The sequence below is a fragment of the Carlito syrichta genome, unplaced genomic scaffold (genome assembly GCF_000164805.1).
Source record: "Carlito syrichta isolate Samal-C Ts95f unplaced genomic scaffold, Tarsius_syrichta-2.0.1 Scaffold82995, whole genome shotgun sequence".
Classification (NCBI taxonomy): Eukaryota; Metazoa; Chordata; class Mammalia; order Primates; family Tarsiidae; genus Carlito; species Carlito syrichta.
In genome coordinates, this window is record NW_007027091.1 from 165,824 (window position 1) to 189,736 (window position 23,913).

At 47.0% G+C, this 23,913-nt stretch overlaps 2 protein-coding genes across 3 annotated transcripts in view; one reads left to right on the top strand and one right to left on the bottom strand.

The window, feature by feature from the left end:
• The window catches only part of GSK3B (glycogen synthase kinase 3 beta), a gene marked incomplete at its 5' end in the record, with an annotated part of 141,694 nt that extends 138,499 nt beyond the window's left edge, over nucleotides 1-3,195 (top strand). Inside the window, one exon of the mRNA XM_021711357.1 lies at nucleotides 3,019-3,195. Coding sequence (XP_021567032.1) covers nucleotides 3,019-3,086 — 68 coding nt within the window. The remainder of the gene's footprint in view (nucleotides 1-3,018) is intronic.
• Nucleotides 3,196-11,608: 8,413 nt separating this feature from the next.
• The window catches only part of NR1I2 (nuclear receptor subfamily 1 group I member 2), a 35,836-nt gene continuing 23,531 nt past the window's right edge, over nucleotides 11,609-23,913 (bottom strand). Inside the window, exons 2-9 of one of the 2 annotated variants that reach the window (XM_021711354.1) lie at nucleotides 21,864-22,085; nucleotides 19,403-19,536; nucleotides 17,208-17,395; nucleotides 16,087-16,361; nucleotides 13,575-13,717; nucleotides 13,271-13,387; nucleotides 12,854-12,959; nucleotides 11,609-11,883 (exon numbers count right to left, since the gene is read on the bottom strand). In XM_021711354.1, the coding sequence (XP_021567029.1) occupies nucleotides 11,739-11,883; nucleotides 12,854-12,959; nucleotides 13,271-13,387; nucleotides 13,575-13,717; nucleotides 16,087-16,361; nucleotides 17,208-17,395; nucleotides 19,403-19,536; nucleotides 21,864-21,895 (1,140 nt within the window). In that variant the 5' untranslated portion in view covers nucleotides 21,896-22,085 and the 3' untranslated portion in view covers nucleotides 11,609-11,738. The remainder of the gene's footprint in view (nucleotides 11,884-12,853; nucleotides 12,960-13,270; nucleotides 13,388-13,574; nucleotides 13,718-16,086; nucleotides 16,362-17,207; nucleotides 17,396-19,402; nucleotides 19,537-21,863; nucleotides 22,086-23,913) is intronic. The other variant, XM_008056011.1, reaches the window with a different exon arrangement.

A 23,913-nucleotide genomic window follows, 5' to 3' on the forward strand; every position in this document is an offset into this window, starting at 1 on the left:
GGAGCGGCCACTGCACTCCAGTCTGAGTGACAGAGTGAGACTCCAACACCAAAAAAAAAAAAAGAAATGTAGCTTTGTTCAATCAGTAAGCCAGGTAGTCTGTTGAACCTACTATTGAGTGTTGAGTTTGTAGAACTTTACATGTTTTTGTTTTCATTGTCCCTCCCTGTACTTTGTCTCTCTCTGACAAAGAGAACTCTCTTCTTTTTCCTAGCAAGGGTGTATAGAAGTGATTTGGAAATAATTCAAAAAAATTTGTTATCATTAAATTGCAAATCTGAGGAACATGAGTTTCTTTGTCAAATTTTATTGTCTAGAAAGTGAGTTTGTTTCTGGTTATATGCTCAAAAGGTTTGGATTTTTCATTGTGATCCTCAGTCAGCCTTTGAATTTATCCAAGGAAGGGGAGATTGGTTTTGCAACGTCATAGCTCACAGGCTGTAGCCAGTGAACAGACATCTGCAAATTGGTAGTTAAATAGGATTTCACTGAAGAGCAAATTAACATAAATGAACTGGTGGCCATATAGGTGAGATATTTACTGAATTCACCTTGGCTGGTGTCAGCCTGGGTAGTAATGGTTGCCATGGCCAAAGCCACTCACAGTACAAGCATGTGTACTGACAGGATAGTCAAAAAGAGAAATTTCTGATGATTGATACCTGTCCTAAGTCCTGGGAAGACCAAAATGACAGTTCTCTGTGTCATCTCTCTGTGCTGAAAAATGAGAGGGAAGTGCTATTTAATGATAATCATGTATAGGTTTTGAGTATCACCTAGACCATGGGAAATACTACAGTAAGCATGGATTTCAGAATTGCTTGTCATTATGAAATATCTCTTGGTTTTCATGTTTTCTCTGGAATGTTGTTTTTAATGCAGTCTGTGCCTAAACCTTGAGAACAGACATTTTTCCTAAGCAAGGCTTGGAGGAGTCTGCAGCCTAGCCAGGAATTAATGTTGGGTTATTGGTGCACAGAATTTGGATGATCATTGAGAGTAAAACTCCCTTAAACAGGGCTTGTCTAAAGAAGACGAGGAGTCACAAATGGAGTATTTGACATAGTTACTCACTGATTATTGGAAAAGCTTGTCTACCTGGCTTTGGAGAGTATGTTTTAAGTTGCACACACTTTCCTGCCACCTTTTCATGTACCATACAAATGAATTAACATGACTCCATGCTGTGGGCAGTAGGAGTCTAATGCCAAGACTCTGGTGCCATAATGTCTGTACTTATTCACATGACAACAAGATTAGAAGCAGCTATAGATATTTTGAAGGAAATTAAATGAATTAAGCATAGTCATTCAAATTAAGAGATGTTCACAATTCTTACCCACAGACTGTATTAAATGTATGTAAGGGCAGATTGTTTTGGGGGCAGGAAAATCAGGAATTTAGAAAGGAAGTAAAGTTTATATAGAGTATCTATAGAAATGGTCAACTGAGTAGCTAAACCTTGAGGAAAGAGTTCCTGTGTATCCTTGAGATCTTTTGTGTCTCCCTCAAATCCAAAATTCAAAGTGGACCAGGTGTTGCATTCAACCATGATGTTAGTTACTCCGCTCATCATAGGGCATGGTAGATCTACAGATCCTTTCAGTTTTAGAGAAACAAAAACTCCTGGGTATGCCTTTTGGTGTCACCAACCAAGGCAGTGTGGCCTCTAAAGATGGCTCCTAAAAGTTTCCCATCCCAGTCAAGCCATATCTGTTGCTCAGGGCTTAGTGTGACACCTATAGGAGAAAATTTGACCAGCAGTACATTCTCATTCATTGTGATGACAAGGATGCAATCTGATTAGCCACTGAAACAGCAGTCTGTTGAGCCAATATGAACACAATTAGATGCCCACTTAAATACTAATGGCTGAGGGGCACACTTCATCAATAGGGATACCTAATCTCAAGCCAAGTGAAGTGGAGACCAAAGTGAGGCCCAAACTTTACCTGTACAATGACCATTTGTATACCTAACCGTGAATTGTACCTACATCTTTTTTTTTTTTTTGAGTTGGAATCTCACTCTGTCGCCCAGACTGGAGTGCAGTGGCACGCTCCCAGCCCCCGCAGCCTCGACCTGCTGGGCTCCAGCGATCCTTCCGCCTCAGCCTTCCAAGTAGCCAGAACTACAGGCGCGCACTACCACGCCCGGCTAATTTTTTGATTTATTGTAGAGATGAGGTCTCGCCAAGTTACCCGAGCGGGTCTTGAATCCACGGGCTCAGGCAATCCATTCACCTCAGCCTCCCAAAGCGCGGGATTACAGGCTGAGCCACCAAGCCCGATTTGTACCCTACATCTTTAAAATAAAAAAAATTTTTTTTAAATGCTAGTGGCTGCTGTGAAATAATAATGGACCTTAAAAGCAGGAAGGAGACACTGGTTGGTTGTGAAGTTGTACGTGTACTTCGAAAGGATTAGGGCAAAGTAAACTCTTAGTGTCAAGATTCACACATTTGACTACAGAATACTTTATAGAATTGAGGAAATTGGTACTATCATGGCTATTTCTTTTTTGCTAGTTGTCTGTCTTCCATCCCAATGAATAATGAAACAGGACTGTTCTGCCTATCAGCACTGGCCCATATTGCTTTCATTGCCTCTACCTATTCACCCACTTAAACAGATGGCATATCTGTAACATGGTTCAGAATTTTTAGCAAGTTTTCCCAGCTGTGCACTGTTATTTATTTTCAAGTGAGCTAGCCTCCAACTGAGTGTTCGTACACTGCTGGTTTCAGCTATAGCAAGAGCTTTGGCAGAAATGGTCTCTGGCTCTCTGAATCTGTAACTTATTCAAAGACACTAATCTTGCCTATACCAGGACCATGCTGTGGCATGAGCTTAGCTCCAAGCAGAGAGACATTCAGATTTCTTGGTGTTGGCCATATTTAAAACAACACTCCAGATAACAGCTTGGAAGGCCACACAGCTCACAGTCTGCGGTTGAAGAAGGGCATTTCTTTGGGTGTTACAGCATTGCTCATGCTCTCTTGGGACTTTCAATTTGCAGATGCTAATGCCGGAGACCGTGGACAGACCAATAACGCCGCTTCTGCATCAGCCTCCAACTCCACCTGAACAGTCCCGAGCAGCCACCTGCACAGGAAAACCACCAGTTACTTGAGTGTCACTCAGCAACACTGGTCACGTTTGGAAAGAAAATTAAAAAGAAAAAAAAACCTGTTCATTTTAGTGTTCAATTTTTTTATTACTATTTTGTTCTTATTTAACCTTGTAAAATATCTATAAATACAAACCAATTTCATTGTATTCTCACTTTGAGGGAGATCCAGGGGGTGGGAGGGGTTGTGGGGAGGGGAAAGCGGAGCACTAGAACACACAATCTCTCTCCCACGACAATCTTTTTTTATCAAGTCTACTGTGGTATACTTTAAAAACAGGACTCCTGCCTCATGCCCCTTCCACAAAAGAAGAAAACTTTGTTCTGTGCTGAAGATTTTTTTTGAACTTTGTTTTCTTTTAAAGTCTAGTGTAAGACTTTGGTATAGTGCACAGCTTGAAATTGGTTGGGAGCTTAGCAGGTATAACTCAATGGGGACTTAAGTGTCACTTGTAAAATTAATCCATATCCTCGGGTATTTGAAGACTTGCCTTTGGCATGGTAGTGGCAGGTATGGTGGACAAAAAAGGAAATGTGTATCATTTGTAACCCAGGGAGGTCAATAAGTTTGCAACTCTGCGGGGAAGATACTTCATAGATTTGTTTTACTCTCAGTCAGTGCTAGTGGCGAAGAAGCTTGTATAGGAGGCTGCCAGAGGAAGAGCAGCAAGCAGGACGCTGGCATGCGTGCTCTACGGATCTGTTTGCCTGACCAAAGTTCTTTGCAAATCTTAGCACAGTTTTAAACTAGTGACCTAAGAGGAGACTGAAAGGGTGTTGAGCAGGCCGCTCTGGCTGCAGAGGTAAAAGGCCAGTGAACCCAGAGGAAGGGGACAGGCCGGGCACATCTCATCACTGTGAATGAGTTTGTCCAGATTTTTTTCCTAAAGCTTCTTCCCTTGGAAAGACACACTTGAGAGGACATTGTTGTTAAATAATGTGAACTGTAGCAGTCTACTGGTTTATTTTTTCATGTTTTTAGTTGAAAATTGAGCTTGCAGAAGTTGCCACATTCTACACGTAGTTCTAATTTTAAATCCAAATCTAGAATCTGTATTTAATTTCAGCTTTTTTTAACCTCATGCTTTTTACATTTATTTATTGATGCATGTCAGATCATTATGATTTTAGATGGTAGAAATGTTAAAATCTACACATCAAAACGACAAACAGTCACTTATACCTGCTGACTTTATAGAAAAGTTGATTATATAAATGTGTGTATATATGTCATATATACATATATTCAGTACTGCCTTTTTATTTTGTCTACAGTAGCAAAATTGACTGGTTGAAGCATGAGAAGAATGTCCCCCACCCCTCCGCGCACCCCCAATTAAGAATTTTTGTTTGTTTTCTTTGTGTATCAGTGAATGGTGTAAGAATCAGTCTTTGTTTTCGAAGAAAAAGCAATATTCCTTGAAAAGCAAGGAGGATTGAAGGATCATGTTTGCCGTGAGGAAATAGATTTCCATGACTAGTTTGTTTTATACCTTTAAGGTTGGCATCTATGTGGGCCTTATATACTCTAAAATGAACCTTAGTCACCTTGGTGCTTATGGGCCATTACTTGACCTATGAATCTTTAAGGCACAATCAGTTGTACTTTACATTTAAAGATCACTTGAGTGATGGCCGCCTCTCCCTTCTACCCGCTCCTTCCCCACACACCTTCCAAGGTTAGCTGGTAACTGTGGGGCTGCAGAACTGAGCCCTAAGTTGTGTGTAACTTCCCTCACCCTCCTCATTGTCACTGTAGGCATGTTAGGGGTCTCGCCCTCCAGATGGTTCAGAAGTGGAGTCTGTTGGCAGCCCTCCTGCAGGCCTCTGTGCCCTGTCCTGCCCCTTAACCACGTGTGTGTGACTCTCCAGGAGATTGGTACTGCCTGCTGAAGTGAACCAAGACCCGGAAAGACAACTGTGAGCCATCTTAGTTTTCACTCGCTGTTTAGCTAAGCTCTTAGGCCACAAAAGGGGTTTCTGAAACCTCTGGTTATATCAGAGTTCATGAGAAAGGAAACATGCTCAGTCAAACCAAATCAAACATTGAATTTTATGTTTTATAATTAGCTTCTGAAAGCTAATTAGGATTTGAGAGAAATCTGAAATCAAAGTATTTGGCAGCATACTTCCTCAAAGGGGGAATGACTTTGATAGACCATGTTCAGAAAGGTTTTATAAAGAATCTGAAAGGACAGATCAATGATAGAGAAATGGACCTGCTTTCAGATCCAACTGCCCAGCCAAACATTTGGATACAGACACTACTCTGGACTTAGTATACTTGCTGGAGTCCATAAAAGTCAGTGCTTATTTTAGGAAACAGGTTTTCCCCCTCAAATGGGGTAAGAGAAGAAGAGGGAAGAGTCAGATGCTTTTCTCTCATTTTATCGTGTTTGTGTGTGTGTGTGTGTGTGTGTGTGTGTGTGTGTGTGTGTGTGTGTGTGTGTGAGAGAGAGAGAGAGAGAGAGAGAGTGTGTGTGAGAGAGAGGGGGCTGAGGTGTGTGATTTTTCTTTCTCAAGGATCATGGCGGGATCACAGAACTCTTTTATACAAGTGAGATCCAGGTCTCTGAATAACTTTTTGTAAATAATAATAATAATAATAAAAAGCTCCTCACCAAATTCAAGCTTGTACATTATATTTTCTTTCAATGTTTTTAAATTTAAGTTTTATTGTTTTGTATGTAAATATGTGGACCCAGGAACTGTTATTAATGAGCAAAAAGTTACTGTTCAGGGCAGTGATTCTGTTTAATAATCAGACAAAATGTAGACGAGCTTTTTAAAGCCATATAGTTTTAACTCTGTACAGTAGGTACCGGCCTGTATTATTGTAACAATAACTCTAGCAATGTATAGTGTATCTATATAGTTTGGAGTGCCTTCGCTTCCATGTGTTTGTTTTTTGTTTTGTTTGTTTTTCATTTTTAAAACTAATTGGATTCCTTTATCCATGTCTCCCTGTCCATCCCCTTTCCCTTTGCAATAATTCACTCATAACAGTATCGTTGCTCCTTCCTCAGTTAAATTTCAGTGACACCATGCTCAGGAGTGGGAAGAGGAAACCATGTTCATAATCTCATTTCGTTCAAGCCCTGCCTTTGTTTTGGTTCTGAACATCTGTTTCCTCCTCAGTAGCAGTGACCGGTTTCATTTCATACTTAGTCCATTCAGGGACTTAGTGTAGTGCCAGGGAGCCCTAGAGCTGGAGGATATCGAATAGATTAGATTTTGCTCGTCTCTTCCACAAGCCCTAACCATGGGTCTTAAAAACAGCAGATTCTGGGAGCCTTCCATGATCTCTCTCTTTTCCCTACCTACTTCCCCTCCAAAATGAGAGAGAGAGAATTGGTTTTTTATAAATCGAAGTTTCTTAATAGTACCGGGTTTTGATACGTCAGTGGTCTAAAATGCTGTAGTGCTATTACCTAGCAGTTAGTGCACGGAGTGCCACCGTGCCAGTAGAGGACTTGTTTTAACAAGGGAACTCTTAGCCCATTTCTTCCCTCTTGCCATCTCTACCCCTGTTCAATGAAATGTCATTTTAATTTCTTTTTTATAAATCAGTTTAATTCTTCCTGTGTGCCCAACACGAAGGCCTTTTTTGAAATAAAAAAAAAATAGAAAGTATTTGTTTTGCCTCCAAGTACTCCATATAAGATGTCTTGAATAGAAGAAAAACTTTACCAAACCAAAGGTTGCTATTTTTGAAACATCATGTGTTCATTCCAGCAAGGCAGAAGACTGCACCTTCTTTCCAATGACATGTGTCATTTTTTTCAAGTCCTCTTAATTTTTAGACACATTTTTGTTTGTGTTTTAACAAAGTATACCTAACCAGTCATCTTGTCTGCAACAATGCAAAGGTTTCTGAGAGGACTAATAGATTCTCTATCCCTGTGGATATAAAGACACTGGCATTTCATTTATTTTTCCCTTTCCTTGTTAAAGGTTTTAACTTTGGGACCTTCCAACGGAAGTTTGGCCAATGCCAGATCCCCAGGAGTTAGGGGGTTTTCTTTGTTTTAAACCAAAATTGTATCTGATTCCTATTGTTCATGTTAGTGATTATCTAATCGCAGAGCCGAACACTTTTCTCCCCTATATGGAAAAATCAGCATGCTTTACAAGAAAATATGTTTTTTCTGGTAGAAACCTGAGCCACTGAAAATAAGAAAGACAACTAGAAGCACAGTAGAGTCCTAGACTGAGGTCTACCTTTGAGAGGCTTTGAAAGTAATCCCTGGGGTTTGGATTATTTTCACAAGGGTTATGCCATTTAATTCAAGTTTGTTGCTCCGTTTGCACCTCCGCAATAAAAGCAAAATGACAACCAGTACATAAGGGGTTAGCTTGACAAAGTAGACTTCCTTGTGTTAATTTTTTAAGTTTTTTTCCTTACTATATCTGTCTACAGGCAGATACAGATAGATGTATGAAAATCTGCTTGCCTGTAAAATTTGCATTTATAAATGTGTTGCCGATGGATCACTTGGGCCTGTACACATACCAATTAGCGTGACCACTTCCATCTTAAAAACAAATCTAAAAACAAAATTTATTATATATATATATATATATATATAAAGGACTGTGGGTTGTATACAAACTATTGCAAACACTTGTGCAAATCTGTCTTGATATAAAGGAAAAGCAAAATCTGTATAACATTATTACTACTTGAATGCCTCTGTGACTGATTTTTTTTTTTTCATTTTAAATATAAACTTTTTTGTGAAAAGTATGCTCAATGTTTTTTTTTTCCCCCTTCCCTATTCCCTTGTAAATACATTTTGTTCTATGTGACTTGGTTTGGAAATAGTTAACTGGTACTGTAATTTGCATTAAATAAAAAGTAGGTTAGCCTGGAAATGAAATTAAAATTCACAAGTGTGTGGTCTTTATTTCAGTACCCAAACCCCTTTCTTCAACCTGCCTATTTTACCACTGCAATATGTAATCACATCACTATTTCCGTTCCTCTAATTAAGGAAATATGAATCTTTGTTATAAAAACTGAGATATGAACACCATTTCTCGTTCTTTCCAATGATCTTATTCCATTGTATAGCCCCAAGAGGTGTAGCTTCCATCTTGGAAACCTTTGGATTTGATGTAGAGGAAGCTTTGCAGACACTGCTTTGAAAAGAGAGAAAAACATCCCTGAAAGGGACAATTTTTTGTGTGTATAAGCTGCTGTCTTTGATTACTGTGTTCATGGTTTGGTGTAGCTGTATTTTCTTTTAACTTTCATCCTATTAGTAATGGTCTTTGGGGGTCTCTGTAAATTATATGAACACCACAAACCGTGGGGCTGTACCTCCCAGGTAACCAACACATGTTGTGTTTGAGTCTGCTCATTTCCAATACTGGATGATGTATGTAAACATGTTATGTCTCTTAGTGCAAAAAGAAACAACATTTTTTTAGGGCTGGCTCGCTCTGTCAGGCCTAAACTAAAGGCTAGATATAAGGTCATGTGACTGCTGCTTCAATAAAAACAAGTTTATATTCAATAAAGTCTGGTCCTCTTTGTTTACTATGGTGTTGCCTACTAGTACTAACATTTGGAAATAGTTAAATGCATTTACCAGTGTGGCTGGGGTGGGGGAGGAGTGAATCAGCAAAAATATAAATGATGTTATTGTGGGATGGGCCTCCTGATGGCACTGAAGTGCATTTGTTTGGGAGTCACTACTGTCTCTCGTAGGGCCTGCCTTACCTATTTGAATTGGGGTTGAGTTAAACAGTGTTATGTGTACTGCAAGATCCTTTAGCTTAGAATCCGGAAAGACTACCTTTTGCATTTCTAAATCCTAAAAAGTATGATCAAACAGTCTTTTGGCATCCTGTTTCAGGAGAGCAGTGACCAGTGGATGTCATTTTGGAAGGTGTTCTAGAAAGGTAATAAGGAAAGAAAAGGTCAGGTTATAGGTCCTTCTCATGGACAAGTTTGTGGAAGGAAGTGGACAAAAATGTTGGAATGGTTGCCCATTTCTCAGGTGGGAATATTTTATCTCCCCATCCTCACTATCAGATTTAGGAGAGCTGTGGGTAAGGAAAGCGACCAGGGAAAAAACGCCACACTATAGAAGATGGCATGATGAGGCCCACAAGTTGTCAGGAGTTAGGAAGGGATGGTTGATGTTTCGCTTTACATCCTCTTTTCTCCAAAAAGGAGTTTCCACTTGGCCTTTCCACAGACTTGTTCACAACATCAAGACTTCAGTTTAGATCAACCAGGGAGAGAAACTCTTGAGTGGCTCCGACTCATGGGGGAGTCAGAAGGTATCCAGTAGCTTACTTAGGTCTTTCCAGCTGAGTTTCAGAGACTGACTCCATCCTCTCCTGGCTGGGCAGGCCCAGAAAAAAAGAACAGTGGCCACGGGGGTACCTGAAAGCTGATGCTTAGTTCTACTTAAATGTTCAGGGGAGGCAGTAATGAGGAAACCCAAATGTTAGAGTAGGAAAGATGAATCTGACTCCTATCCTGTAAACTTGCGATCCGCAAAGCTGATGAAAGAAAGTATTCGCCTGGTGTGAGCTCTTTGGTGCATCTAACGGTGACTCTGCTCTTGAGCAACACTTAGTTTTTCTACTCTATATAAAATCACATGTAGATTTCAATTCAGTGTTTGGGGAACAGCCGCGTATTTTTAAAATCAACACTGGAGATTGAAGTTTACCCTTATATTAATCTCACCATAGCTTCGCCTTACCCTAACCTACATCTAACAACGTCAGGCTTTTTAAGGAATAGCACACTGAAACCATTTCAAAGTGAAGAGATGCCGAAGACTGGTGAATACAGGTGAATGAAATTTGTGTCTCCGAGTTAGAACCTTATATTTCTAATTATAAGTGAGTCTATAATTAGACAAAATTTCTGGGAGCAAATGCTGTATTAATTGAGCTTGGTGAGAGCAGCCCCCCACCAAATTTCTTTCCTAAAAACAAGTGCTTCCTATAGCTTCTTGATACAGAATAGTCTGGCAGGTGTCAAGGGATGTTAGGGAATGTGCTTATGATTTGTATTACTGATGATTTACTGTTCTCAAAGTTTGTCCTGCTTCTTATAAAATCGTAAAAACTAAGCAGTTATCTGTTCCTTAAAATTCAGTTACCTTGCAGCTTCTTTGGAAATATTAGATATTTAAAATTAATCCTATTACTACATTTTTAAGTATGGTATGTATACACATTAAGCTTTTATATAGAACAATTATGAGCAAACCAAGTTGAGTAATTAATTGTTATGTTCTTCACACTGACAGTCTTCAGATTTGTAAAGGGCAATAATAAAATAAGTAGTAAATATATATACATATATATATTTCTACTTCCCAGCCCCCCTCATTATTTCTCCCAGAAAAGAAGGCCCTAAAATTTATGTTTCTAGCCAAACCTTTATTTTTTAAGTCCTCTTGCCTTGATTTGACATTAAACCCAGGACCGTATTAGCTAAAACTAGTCTTACGTGTGGAATGCTTTATATAAAATTAGATAAAGTGTAATTTGTGAGAATGCAAAAATATTTTGGCTCGCAAATGGCTATAAACACCACAGACATGTTCACACTCCTTAGCTTTGAGAATGGAATTGCACATAGAAGTATAATGTGCACGCAAATAGCCTTGCCACCGTACATCAAATGGACTGTCAGCATAGCCTCGTCACAGAGTACGCCCAGCACTCTGGCCTCAGGAGCAAACGCAAGCCCCACTGGGTGGGGAGCAGACCTACCTACGCTATATCACACATGCCCACAGCCAATTTGTGCCCTTCCTCATGTGTCCTAGGGACGTGTCACTTGAGTCCCAGGTCCCCCAGAATTTCAGCACAGGTCAGCACCCACACAAAGAAATTCCTTGTGCTGGTTATATCACTTATCACTTCTTTTGATCCTAGTTATTTGCGTTTCTGCTTTGTTTCTTTTAACTATAAACTCTCTGAGGTGAGGATCCATATCTGAGTTAACGTACACCCCACAGCAGGTTTCATATTGTTGGTGCTTAATAATGTGTTTGAACAGATGTGGAGATACAGCATGATGTGCCCAGAACAAGGTCATGACAGGCTTCTGACACCTGGCACAGGCCTGCTGGCTTCTCTCTGGAAGACTCCCACAGACACGCGCCTGCTGGTGAGCACAAGCCTGGAAGAGCTCAGGAAGAGGAGTGGAAGGTGGGAGACAGGAGCACTAGCGGTAGCAATGAAAAGCTGCAGCAAATAAACGTGTATAAGCATAGACCCTTGGATGGCCTAGCCCCGGTTGCCTCTTCCCCTCCCCTACCATGACACTTCAGTGGGATCTGGGTTTATCCCCAGATCACATTTTTGAAAGGAAAGGCAGCCTTGCCTCTCCCAGGACCCTGACCAGAGGAGTCCAGGGCTTCACTGTTCACAGACTGAACTGGGGGATGGGGGACCCGTGTCCCCTTCCTGAAGAAGGTTAGCTGGCTGTGGTCCCAGCAGCGAGTTCCCTGGTGAGCAGCCGCAGCAGGGCACTGGAGATTATCAGCCTTGCCCACCTTCCAGGCCCAGGAATGGTGGCTCAGAGGGCTCTGGGTCTGGTTGCCTTGTGGGGGCTGCACCCCTGGGGCCGCTCAGCCATCTGTGATGCTGAACAACTCCTGCATGAGAGGGGTGGCAAAAGGGTGGATGTCCTGGATGCGCAGCAGCCGCTGGGTGTGCCGGGCATTGATGCTGCGGAGCTCGGTGAGCATGGCCATGATCTTCAGGAACAGGAACCTGTGCACCAGCCAGAGAAAGGTTGGGGTTGCAGCTCACCCTGGCCCTGACCCACCAGTCCCAGGACTTCCCTGAGGCCATGCAAGCTTAATCTCAGGACTTCTCAGGTCAGTCAAAATTCAAGCTTGGCTGAATTCCTGAAACTTCTCTCTCAGCCTGTGGACAAGAAGGGCAGGACAGGCTGCCGGGTACTTTACCCACTCCCACCCCATCCCTGGGCATTGCATCTTCGGATATAGAGATCTCGGTGGGAAAATCTAGACCTTGAAGGTGCCAAATGCATAAGTTAATGGCAGAGGAGGAAGTCACGGCCTTGAATAATGTCCAAAGGCCAGGACTGAGCAGAGCAACTGTAGCAGTGCAGGGATCCAGCCTAGAATCGCTTTCTGAAACTAGCTTTGGATCTAGTGTCTGAGACATACCACATGCCTCAATTTCCCCATAATGGAAAAGAAACCTGGCACCTCCAGCTTCCTGGCTCCATACAGGGAAGGACTGAGCAAAAAAGACAGCCCCTCCCAGCACCCCAGGATGCTGAGAAAGCAACCTGGTACAGGTCAAGTAAGGATTTGAGTTTTTTAAGTTCACTTCAGAATACTCAGTCTGGCCTTAGCCTTTCATGGCCTTGCGCTCAGGGTAATCCAGGTTTTTCTCTGGGCCTCTGGGCACTAGGTCACAGGAACCACTGAGAACCAGTGAAGATGTGGGAGCCCTTGTCTGGGCGAAGTCCTGAGTAGCCTTTCTCTTTTGAGTTAGGACCAGAACAAGCTAAGGAGTTTCCTACCCCCTGTTTTCCTGGAAAGCAGTTATGTGGTACCCCAAAGTGTGAGCTTTGGGCCTGGCCTGGCTGGGTCCACCTCCAGATTCTGCCCCTCTGACTGTGGAACCTTGGGCAGCTGCCCTGAACCTCAACTCCTGCAACCTCAACTCCCGCACACCCTCCCTCATCCTGGCTCCCTGCCGTGCTCACCGGTGGGCTGGCTGGGGCCGGTTGCACTCGATGTAGGCCTTCAGGGTGATGGCAAACTGCTCCTGCAGCTGGTCCACCACGCTGTGCTGCACCACACCCGGGCGGTCTGGAGGAGAGGGGAAGGCCACGGTGTGGCACCGGCAAGGCCATGCAGGCAAAGACGAGTTCAGGCAGGCCCAGAGAGGGGGCACTGCCAGCCCACCACCTTCTGGAGCAGGGGAGTGAGACGAGACTAAGGCTTGTTATCACCCCACTGACCCCAAGGAGAAGCCAGCCAGAGCCCCCATGCTGGCTGTGCAGCAAGAGGGAAGCCAGGCCATTGGCTGGGATCTTCCCTGGGAGGGCAGAGGAGGGACTGCTGCCTCCTGCAGATAAAGCTGAGGGGAGTCAGGCAGCCTGGGGTGGACGGAGCCTCACCTGGGGAGAAGAGGGAGATGGCCTGCATCAGCACGTACTCCTCTTCATGCAGCTGCAGCTTCTTGAGCATGTAGTGGAATTTCAGCATGGGCTCCAGGAGAAGTTGCTGGAAGCCACCTGTGGACGGCGTAGGATGGAGGCCTAGCTTCTCAGGAAGCCTTCCCTCACCAAGGTCTTTCTTCCCCAGCACCCAGTCTCCCTGCCCCACAATCCCAGAGTCTGCATGCCCTGGTGTAATACCCCTCCGCCCACAACTGTGGTGTTTCCCTCCCTCTGCAGGGGGTGGGCAGCGGCTCTCGGGCACCTGCAGGGTCTTCCAAGCAGTAGGACAGCCGGCCACACTCCCAGGTTCCGGTCTCTGCGTTGAACACTGTGTTGAATCTCAGCTGGCACAGCTCGAAAGTGGCCCCCTTCAGCAGGGAGATCTGGTCCCCGATGGGCAAGTCCCTGACAGCAAGGACCAGGAGGGGAGGACAGCCCCTGGGAAGTTGCCCCCAGGCCGGGACCAGCACCCACTCCCATAATCCGGAAATTGGGGGAAGGGAGGGGAGGAGGGGTGATAGGCTCCTTACCCTGAGGATTATTACAGTTGCTTTCTGGATGCTCCAATCTCTCCCCTCACAATCCAGCCAAGCAGATTCCTCTTTCTACCATATTCCTCTCCTGCTACCTTCAGGGACTCTCCAGTGCCCACTGAGCTTGGCATCCAGGTCCCTTACAGCCTGGCCCCATCTCCTCCAACTCCCTACACAGCCTCTGACATACATAGCCAGTGTTGTGGCTTCTGGTCTCTGGCCTCATACTTTCTGCCTCAGTTTCCCCACTTGGAATGATTGCCCCTTTAGCTTCACAGAAGTAAATCTTGCTATTCCTTCTGGCCAAGCTATGTCTCTGCCCCAAAAGATCAGAAGTCTCTCCAGAGTACAGTCCCTCTGCAAGTGCCACCCTTTTGGCCCAACTTTATGCAGCAGGGATATTTGCTTCCTGCTGTCTGTATTGGATTTAACATGTACCTATGTATTTCTGCTGTTTCTCCCTGGATGCCTAGAGCCTCACTCCCAGTGCCAAGCACAGACCTAGCCATGGTGGCTACATAATGAGCCTCTGAGATTCATGGTGACATTGACACCCTTCCAATCCTGACAGACCACTCCCTCTCAACACAGGAGGGCCCCCCTCCCCAATATGGAGACATTCCCAATGAGAAGGAGGCCAATTATGCTGGCTCTTGAGGAAGCCTTGCCTCTGGCTTTGGCCTCCCTGAACCCTGAGCTCCTCACATCTGCCCTTCTTTTTATTTATTTATTCATTCATTCATGCATGCATGCATTCGTTCATTCATTCATTGAGTTGGAGTGTCACTCTTGCTGTCCTGGCTGGAGTGCAGTGGCATGCTCATGGCCACTGCAGCCTCGACCTGCTGGGCTTAAGCAATCATTCTGCCTCAGCCTTCCAAGTAGCTGGAACTACATACCATGCCCAGCTAGTTTTTGTGAAGTCTCACCAAGTTGCCCAGGCTGGTCTCAAACTCCCAGGCTCAGGCAATCCTCTCGCCTCAGCCTCCCAAAGTACTGGAATTACAGGCTGAGCCAACGCGACCAGCCTAGCCTGCCCTTCTTTTAGATCCATGATACTGAGCTACAAATGCCATGAAACTGATCTGATCCTTGTGTGCCCACTCATTGCCGGGCTCAGGACCTGGCAAGTAGCTGGCACTGGCACTTCCAAAGTGTTAGTGATTAGGTGTGACCTTGACAAGTGTCCTAACCTTAGTGAACCTCAGTTTCTACCTGGGAATGAAGATGGCAATGATGCCAGAGTCATGGTGCTCAAAATGGTGGGCATGAGAAACAGCGAGTGACCTCCTATCCTGGTGTTAAATCGTGGGTCAACGGATGTCAGCAGGGATCTTCCATTGTCGAACTTTGTCAGTAGGCTTCTCTCCCTACCCCCTTCAGCTGCCACCATCTGATCCCCACCCCAGCCTGCTGTCACCCTCCCCCCATTAAATAATTCCTGCAGGTCTCCCATAGGGGAGTCTGTGGACTCCTAAAATATAACTGGCCCTCAACCTACAGATGAAACCAGGCACTCCTTGGGTATATGATTCAGCCCTGCTTGACCAGGCTTGGCAAGGCAAGGAGCTCTAACCAAAGGAACAAATACCCCGCACGCAGCCCCACCTCCACCCTAACAGACTGCATGTTACCTGGCTGTGGTTCCCGCCACACCAGGAAGTTCCCAGGTTTCCGGCTAATACTGTTGCCCCAGGATTTGTTGCCTCCACACCTAGCTCTGGAGAGACCCCGCCCTTTGGCTCTCCACCACTCCCCTCCATGGCCTTTTTAGCCTTGTCTGATGGCAGACTGCTGGACACCCAACGTCTGTTTCTCTCTCTCTCTCTCTCTCCTTTCCTCTCACTCTGGATGCCTTTTCCTTTCCTTCCAACTCATTCTTTGCTCTGGAACCATCAGCATGTAGTTCCCACCCTTCTGCAGGAGAAAAAGAAAGGGAATTCCTATCTGAATGTCCACCGTGTGCTGTGTGCTCTTCAGATGTTTTCCTATTTCATACGACAGTCATGCAAGGTGGGTACCATTAGCTCCCATCTAGCAGACCAGGAGGCTGAGGCACAGTTAGGGTAAATGGCAGGCCACAAAGCTACCGGGCTACTCTATTCCCCAGCAGCATCAGCTGCCCCCAGAGGGGTAGAAATAGAGGAGGGTCTTTCAGTACCCTTCTACTCCAGAACCCCAGAACCTCTTGGCCAATTCCTGTTCCATTCCACACCCACACACCCAGCCTCCATGTCCTACCTGAAGAAGGAGATGACTTTGGCAAAGTTGATGATGCCTTTGAACATGTAGGTTGACATGTCTGCCATGTGGGGCAGCATGGAAAAGATTTCTGTCCCGCCACTGTTGGTGGGGGGTTTGTAGTTCCAGACACTGCCGTCCTCTCCCCGCAGCTGCAGAGAGACCTTCAGAGAGCACAGTTCTTCCCTGATCTGGCTCCACTTGGCAGCCTCTTCCCCTGACGGGGCCTGCAGAAACTCTGGAATCTCACGGCCACTGTGAAGTACCTCCGGCAGCTGGGACACACGCAAGGAGGTAGAGAGAGGAGAGACAGTTTGTGTGTTCATAGACAAGTCCCCACTTAGGCCCCAAACTGACGTGCACAGCCACAGCTGCAACCTGAGAGGACACACAATTGCAGGCGCTCACTCTTATGCACATGTGTGTACACACACACACACACACACACCTATTTCTTCTCTCTGGCCTTCCCCTACCCGCTGGTGCTTTCTGGATCTATGAATTTATAGTCACACACCTGCCTGGTAAATGTCAACGTGGAGGGTGAGGGGTACTCCACCCATGGTGTGTCCCAAACATCCCAGACATTGGGTTCAGGAGACTCAAAGAGAAGGGATAGGAAATGACAGATAGAAAGGTCACTGGGCTAATCCATTTCTCTGAGCTGGACGACCTAGGCACCTGGATGCAATGGAGAGGGAGGCACTTGGAGCAGAGACACGGCAAAGCTGGGATCACCAACGTTCCTTGGATCAATAAACACCAGTTCACCAAGGCCACACACACCCCCCTCCCCCCTGCCACCACAGGCTCTGTCCTTGTCTCATAAAGCCCTTGAGTGCCAGCAACACGGGGAAATCTCCCGACTTTCCCTGCATCGATGGCTCAGATCCAATTTCTGCCTGCTTTGAAGGAGAGAGCGGTGATTCTCCACCCTGAGCCTGTATCAGAATCACCTGGGGGTTTTGCCCTTCCCCAGAGTTTCTGAGTCAGAAGGCTGAGGTGGCCTAAGATTCGCATACTGATGCTGCTGACCCAGAGACCTCCCTTTGACAACTCGTGGGAATGAGACAGGTCTAGAGAGGAGGCGCAGGAGTGGGGCTGGCTCCCAGGCCTCCTACCCGGAAATTCTTGAAATGGGAGAAGGTGGTGTCAAAGGTTTTCATCTGCGCGTCCATCAGCTCCCTGATCATCATCTGCTGCTCTTCCGTCAGCCTCTGCACTCCTGGTGGCTGAGTCCTGATCCGTTCTCTCTTCTTCCTCTTGATCAAAGCCCGCCTCTGCTCCACAGCGGCGTCAGACATAATCACTGCAGGGACAGCAAGGCAGGCTCAGGCGCGCGTGACCCATTCAGCGTCCAGCCCCCGGGAGCAGCTGCATTACCCTCTCAAGGCATCAGAGGGCAAAATGGAAAGTGATAGCGGCAGGAAATTCCCGTCCAGACTCGAGAGGTCTGTGGGCTTCCCTGGAGAAACACCAGGGTGAGGACAGAGGTGAGGTACAACTGATGTGCCACCCTCTGCAGCGGGAGTTGAGGACACTCTGGGACGGTGGGAAGAGCGTGGACTTCAGAATCCAAGGCGCTGGGATTTGCTTGAAAGCTTTGTGGCTTACTATCTGTGGCCTCGAGCTAGCTCCTCAACCTCTCCTGCCTCCGGGTTCTTTCCTGGTTATCTGGAGTGACTGTGTTTACCTCACACTGCTGTTAAGGGGAGATGCTGCATGCACAGGGGAACATGAGATATTCGATAAATGGCACCTGATCTTATTGTTTCCCTGGTGGATTATATACCAACAAGACTCCTCAGAGTCCCCCAGGGCCTCTGGATCTGTAAGACCCCAGGAAGCTGGGACTACAGCTTAGCAAGAAATAGAAACGCCTATGAGACCTGGAGCCTTGGGGTCTTCCGTGGGTTTCTGGAGCCCACTCAGATGTGCAGAGTGAAGCCATGGAGCTCTAGAGGGGAGGGATCAAGGACATCTGCTGGCAGGGACAGCCGGGTGGGGGCCTCAATCTCAACTGGAATGACTCTGCCCGCATGCCCAGAGAACTTGACCCTGAAAGAGGCAGCCCACAGCTTTGGGTCACTCTGTGTTCAGTGGAGACAAAAAAACCTTTAAACTTGATGAGCTTTCATCTCAGTGACCTGGGAGCACAAATAAACCAAAGTGAAGCAGATAGAATGAGAACCTTCCCGCCACCCTGACCACGCCACCTGTCTGCAAACAGTTCCCCCTATAAAGATCCAGGTCTGAGCCGGGCTTGGTGGCTCAGCCTATAATCCCGCGCCTTTGGGAGGCTGAGGTGAGTGGATTGCCTGAGCCCGCGGGTTCGAGACCCGCCTGGGCAGCGAGACCTCATCTCTACAATAAATCAAAAAATCAGCTGGGCGTGGTAGCGCATGCCTGCAATTCTGGCTACTTGGAAGGCTGAGGCGGAAGGATCGCCGAGCCCAGCAGGTCAAGGCTGCGGTGGCCGGGAGCGGCCACTGCACTCCAGTCTGGGCGACAGAGTGAGACTCCAACTCAAAAAAAAAATAAAAAATAAAAAAATAAAGATCCAGGTCTGGGCAGCGCCAGGTGCTAGTCTTGAGAAGATTGGGGATCATGTCTTACAAGCTCTCTCCTGCTTCCCTCCCCCAGGTTGACCCTCCCCCACCCCCAATCTGGTGGCAAACCATGAGAGCAATTATGATGGGGACAAAAAGAATCTCGGTGGTTCAACCTGTAATCCCAGCACTTTGGGAGGCCGAGGCGAGTGGATTGCCTGAGCCTGTGGGATCGAGACCTGCCTGGGCAATATGGCGAGATCTCATCTCCACAATAAATCAAAAAAATTAGCTGGGCGTGGTAGCGCGCGCCTGTAGTTCCAGCTACTGAAAGGCTGAGGCGGAAGGATCACCAGAGCCCCAGCAGGTCGAGGCTGCGGTGGCCGGGAGCAGCCACTGCACTCCAGTCTGGGCGACAGAGTGAGACTCCAACTCGGGGGTAAAAAAAAGAACCATGCAGGAGCAACTGAGCGGAGAGAGGAGGCAAGGCCCCGGCCACAGATGCCCACCACACCCCCTGGGGCAGAGATTAAAGATGCCCCCACCCCCACCTCAGCAGGCCCTCTGCAAGCTCTCTTCCAGGTGGCTGCCTGTGGCACACAGACACCAGCTCACACGTACACGTGGGCGCATCAATGCACAGAGACACATATGCCCGTGCTCACTCCTGCAGCCTGTCTCTACTGGCTCTGGGCACACCACCTGCCCAGAGTGCACAGAGCCTGGGCACCCAGCCCCACACCCCCCCTGATGTACCCTCTGCTCACTTTCCTTCTTCATGCCACTCTCCAGGCACTTGCGCAGTCGGCAGGCCTGGCACTGCCGCCGGGTCTTCCGGGTGATCTCGCAGGCACCCTTCCGGAAGGGGCATCTCAGCCGGGCATTGCGTTTCATGGCTCTCCTGTGAGAGAGCAAGGGGCAGAAGGTAGGCTGCAGGGGCACATGGACTCCCTCAGCCAGGGGCTCCAGGCCACACCAAGTTTTCTGCCCTTCTCTGGTAACCCCCTCCACAGTCTGCCTTTGCCTCCCAAGCTTCGGCAGGATTTATGGGAAGGGTTTAGGTGGAGTCTCTTCCGGCTTTTATCTTTACTGGGCACCCCTAAAGGGTCCAGGACTCGACTAGAGGAGGCAGAGCAGGGGAGGACTTTTCTGAGACAGAGAATGGGACGTGTGTTTGCACAGCTGCCTGCAGCCCCTGAGCCATTTTCTGGGACGCTCCAGCCCTAGCACCTCCACTTCCTCTGTTCGGGAAGCACCTGTCCGCTCCTCCTTCACATCCTTGTTAACAGGCAATGTTTCCATGGAGATGGGCCTCTTTCTGGATTTCTCCTCCTTAGAAGCCCAGCATCATAAAAAAGCACAAGAAGCCCCCTCCCTTCCCCATTCTAGGTTAGGAAGCCAGGGAGAAATAGACAAACTACAGGGAAACTTTTCTACCTCACAGGACGAGGTCTTCCCCATTGGAGAGTGGGTTCCCCACACTGACTTTGCAAGGCAAAGTGGTCCAGAGCCCCGTAAAAGAAGAGCATTCGGGGCTGAATCTGCAGACCTCACACAGAGGTGGCGCAGAGGGAGGCAGCGGGGCAGGTGCCCTTCGGAGACTCCAGCAGGACCATCCCTGCCACCTACCCACCTAAACTTCCTGAACTTCCCTCAAAAAAAGACCCAATCTGTGCCGCCCTAACTTTATTTCCTGCCTTTCCACAGCTGGATGGAAAGAAACAAACTCTTCCTTGGCTCTGGCCTCTGATTCTGGACCAGAGTGGAAACTGAAGGAAGGCACCAGAACATGGGGACAGCCAGATGTGGCTGCAGAGCTGTCCTTGAGGACTGGCCTGGGAGGCTGAGCTGGGCTCGTGGTGACCCAACAGGTTTGAGCGCTCAGAGGCCTGAGGCCTCGGATCAAGGGCCAGCCTAGAGGGTGTGTTCGCTTTTGCCTTTCCTGATGACCTGTGTACGAAACTCCCGATGCCACTTCAGAGTCCGTCCAGAATGCACTAAAGGGGAAACCAAGGATCACATTTCTTAAAGGCACACTATGTATCAGATGTTGGGTTAGATATTTTGCAGATCTAGTTCTCACAAATCTAGTTCTCAAAACCCTATGAAATTCATAATCTCATCTGTGCTGCACAGAGGAAGGAGACTGAGGCTTGGAGAAGACACATCACCAACTGTCCTCCAGGTACACAACAAGGAGAAATTTGAATCCAGATCTGCCTGATACCAGAATCCAAGCTCTTAACCACTAGAATATGTTGTCTCCCTCTGGGAGTCCCAAGAAGAGCACCCAATGGAGAACGATCAGAGGGCTCCCACACCCCAAGGCAGCACCCACGGTACTGCTTGGGCAGCTGCTCCGGGAGGTCTCTTCTGTGTGGGCAGAATCCAGATCGGTACAGATGTCTACCCTCTTCCATGCATCTCAGGGATATATCTGGTTCTTTTTGCTAGTGACTACTTTGGGCGTAGGCTTGGACTATTCGAAATGTCCAGCCACCAGGAGGAACTTGGTGAAAGGCCAGGTCAGGCAGGCTGTGTTGAGAATGCACGAGGCACCCAAGGGTGGCCCCTGAGGTGGGAGCTGTTCCTTGCAAATCCCGACCCCTCCTGAAGGCATGCCGGGAGCTCTTCTTCACACATGCCTTTCTCTCCTCTTTTCTTGGTCTGCTTCTCTTCCTCCTGGTCTGAGGGTAGCCTTGCAGAGCTGGTTTCACACCTCTTTCTTCGGCTGAGCAACATGAGTCCTTCTGTCCAGCCTGCCTTGCTGTGAGTTGGGACTTTATAGTTCTTAATGTTTTGGTTCTCCCTGTTTGTTTCTAGGTGAGCTTGTTTTGTCATGTTTTTCATTTCCTGACATTCTTTACTTAACAACCATACAAGAAGACTGATTTGAACACTTGCCTTTTTGGATTTTCAAATTCTTTTCTCTCTTGCTGCCTAATCTTCCATTCTATTCAAGAACAATGGAGAAACTAAGTGATACCTTCATGGAAGGGGACCTTTTCCAGGTAGAAAAGGAAGACTGAGGATGAAGAATTTCTCTGAGACATAAAAGGCTTAATTGAGATGAGTTACAAGGCCTTTGGACAGGCCACCAGCTCACACTCAGAACCAGGGAGACAGGTGAAGCTGAGACCCTGCGATGTCACCAGTAGGCTAGAGGCAGACCCCAGACAGATGTGACTCCGCGTGTCAGTGCTGGCACGTGAGAGAAGGTAACTCTACCTGAAAAAGCCCTTGCATCCTTCACATGTCATGACATTGAAGTGATAACCAGTGGCCTTGTCCCCACATACACGGCAGATTTGGGGACCTCCGTCTTCCTCATCCGTATTGGCAGAGGGCTTTCCGGGAACGGGGCCTGCATCCTCGTAGTGCACAGGGTCAGCATGGTGGTTCCAGCTTTTTTCAGATCTCACCTCCAGGTTTGCTTCTGGGCCTCTTGGACTAGAAGGGAGAAGATCACAGGGAATGAGAAGGCTGGAGAGTGAAGTGCCGAGGCTGCAGCAGGAACCTTCTGTCTCTTCTGTGCGTGGCTTACAGTTGGGCCTGTGGACCCAAGAGCTGACCGCTCATGGAAGAGGAGAGGGACAGGGTTGGAGATGTTATACAGAGAGCTGTAACCATGACATTTGGTATTCAACAGTAGAGCCCTGGAGTGGAACACGTGAACAAAAATGTGGTAGAGAGAAGGGCGAGAGGGGAGGGAGAAATGAAAAGAGAGAAGGGTGTCTGGGTTGGATCATGAAGCCCATACCTGAGTGAACTGAGGATAGGAGGCTACAAGCTAGCCAAAGTGTGAACACTGGGTAGCTCATGGGACAGATTACTTGCCCAAGATGATTTCTGGGATTGGAGAGATCCAGAAAGGGTGGTCCTTCGGGCATAGTGTGACCCAAATTCCAGAAAGAGCTGGGAAACCTGGGCAGAAAGAGGGGTTTCAACTGAGTGACCAAGTAGATGGCAGACAGAGAGAGCAGATGGGAAACAGGATCACGATATAGGAAGAAAATTGCCTAGGTCCTGGCAGAGCTAGGGTAGAAGTGGTATGGAGGAACATGTGCCTATTAATAGAGGTGAATGCAAGATGTCTTCTCCAGGCAAATTCCACCGTGGAGGTGTAACTTGAATTCTACTTGGATAGGCACTGAGGGTGGTGAGTAGAAATAGGGTACTCTCCTGTTCACTACTCTCCCCAAAAGTCTTTCTAGGCATCAGTTCCCAAGGGCAACCACATCACAGATGATGATGACTTTTCTAAAGCCAAAATAGAACTTTCAGTTAAACTTCAACACAAGTTTCTGTTTCCAGCATCATGACAGATAATACTCAATAGTTTCCACTTTAAGGGTAAATAAGACATTAATCTGTCCCTGACCCTGACCCTCTAGGAAACTGTGAACAAAATAGGCTGACTGAAAACTTGAACTGGAAAGGTGTGGAAGCTACAGGATCTTCCCTGATTTTTCTTTTTCCTTTTTTATTTTTTGAGTTGGAGTCTCACTCTGTCGCCCAGACTGGAGTGCAGTGGCCGCTCCCGGCCACCGCAGCCTCGACCTGCTGGGCTCCAGTGATCCTTCCACCTCAGCCTTCCAAGTAGCTGGAACGACAGGTGCACGCTACCACACCCGGCTAATTTTTTGATTTATTGTAGAGATGAGGTCTCACCAAGTTGCCCAGGCGGGTCACGAACCCATGGGCTCAGGCAATCCACTCACCTCAGCCTCCCAAGGCACGAAATTACAGGCTGAGCCACCGAGCCCGGCTCTGATTTTTCAAATTATAATCTTGACCTCATGCAAGGCTTACAGACAAAATATATACTTTGGGTGTTCACAAAAGCCTCAAGCCAAGAATTTGATTTAAAGTGCTGTTGGGTTGGTAGTTCTCCCTGTTACCTACAAAAGCAGATGTAAATTCTCCTTTTTTTTTCCTTTTTTTGAGTCAGAGTCTCACTATGTCACCCAGGCTGGAGTGCAGTGGCAAGATTGATTATGGCTCACCACAGCCTCAACCTCTTGGGCTCAGGGGATTCCTCTATCTCAGCCTCCCAAGTAGCTGGGACTACAAAAGCATGTGCCACGACACCCAGCTTTTTTTTTTTTTTTAAATGTAGAAACAAGGTGGGCACTGTGGCTCACATCTGTAATCTCAGCACTTTGGGAAGCCAAGGTGGGAGGATTGCTTGAGCCTGGGAGTTCAAGACCAGCCTGGGCAACAAATCTTCCTTTTTAGAGGAACTCACTTTCTACTTTCACCTGGGCACAAATAATTA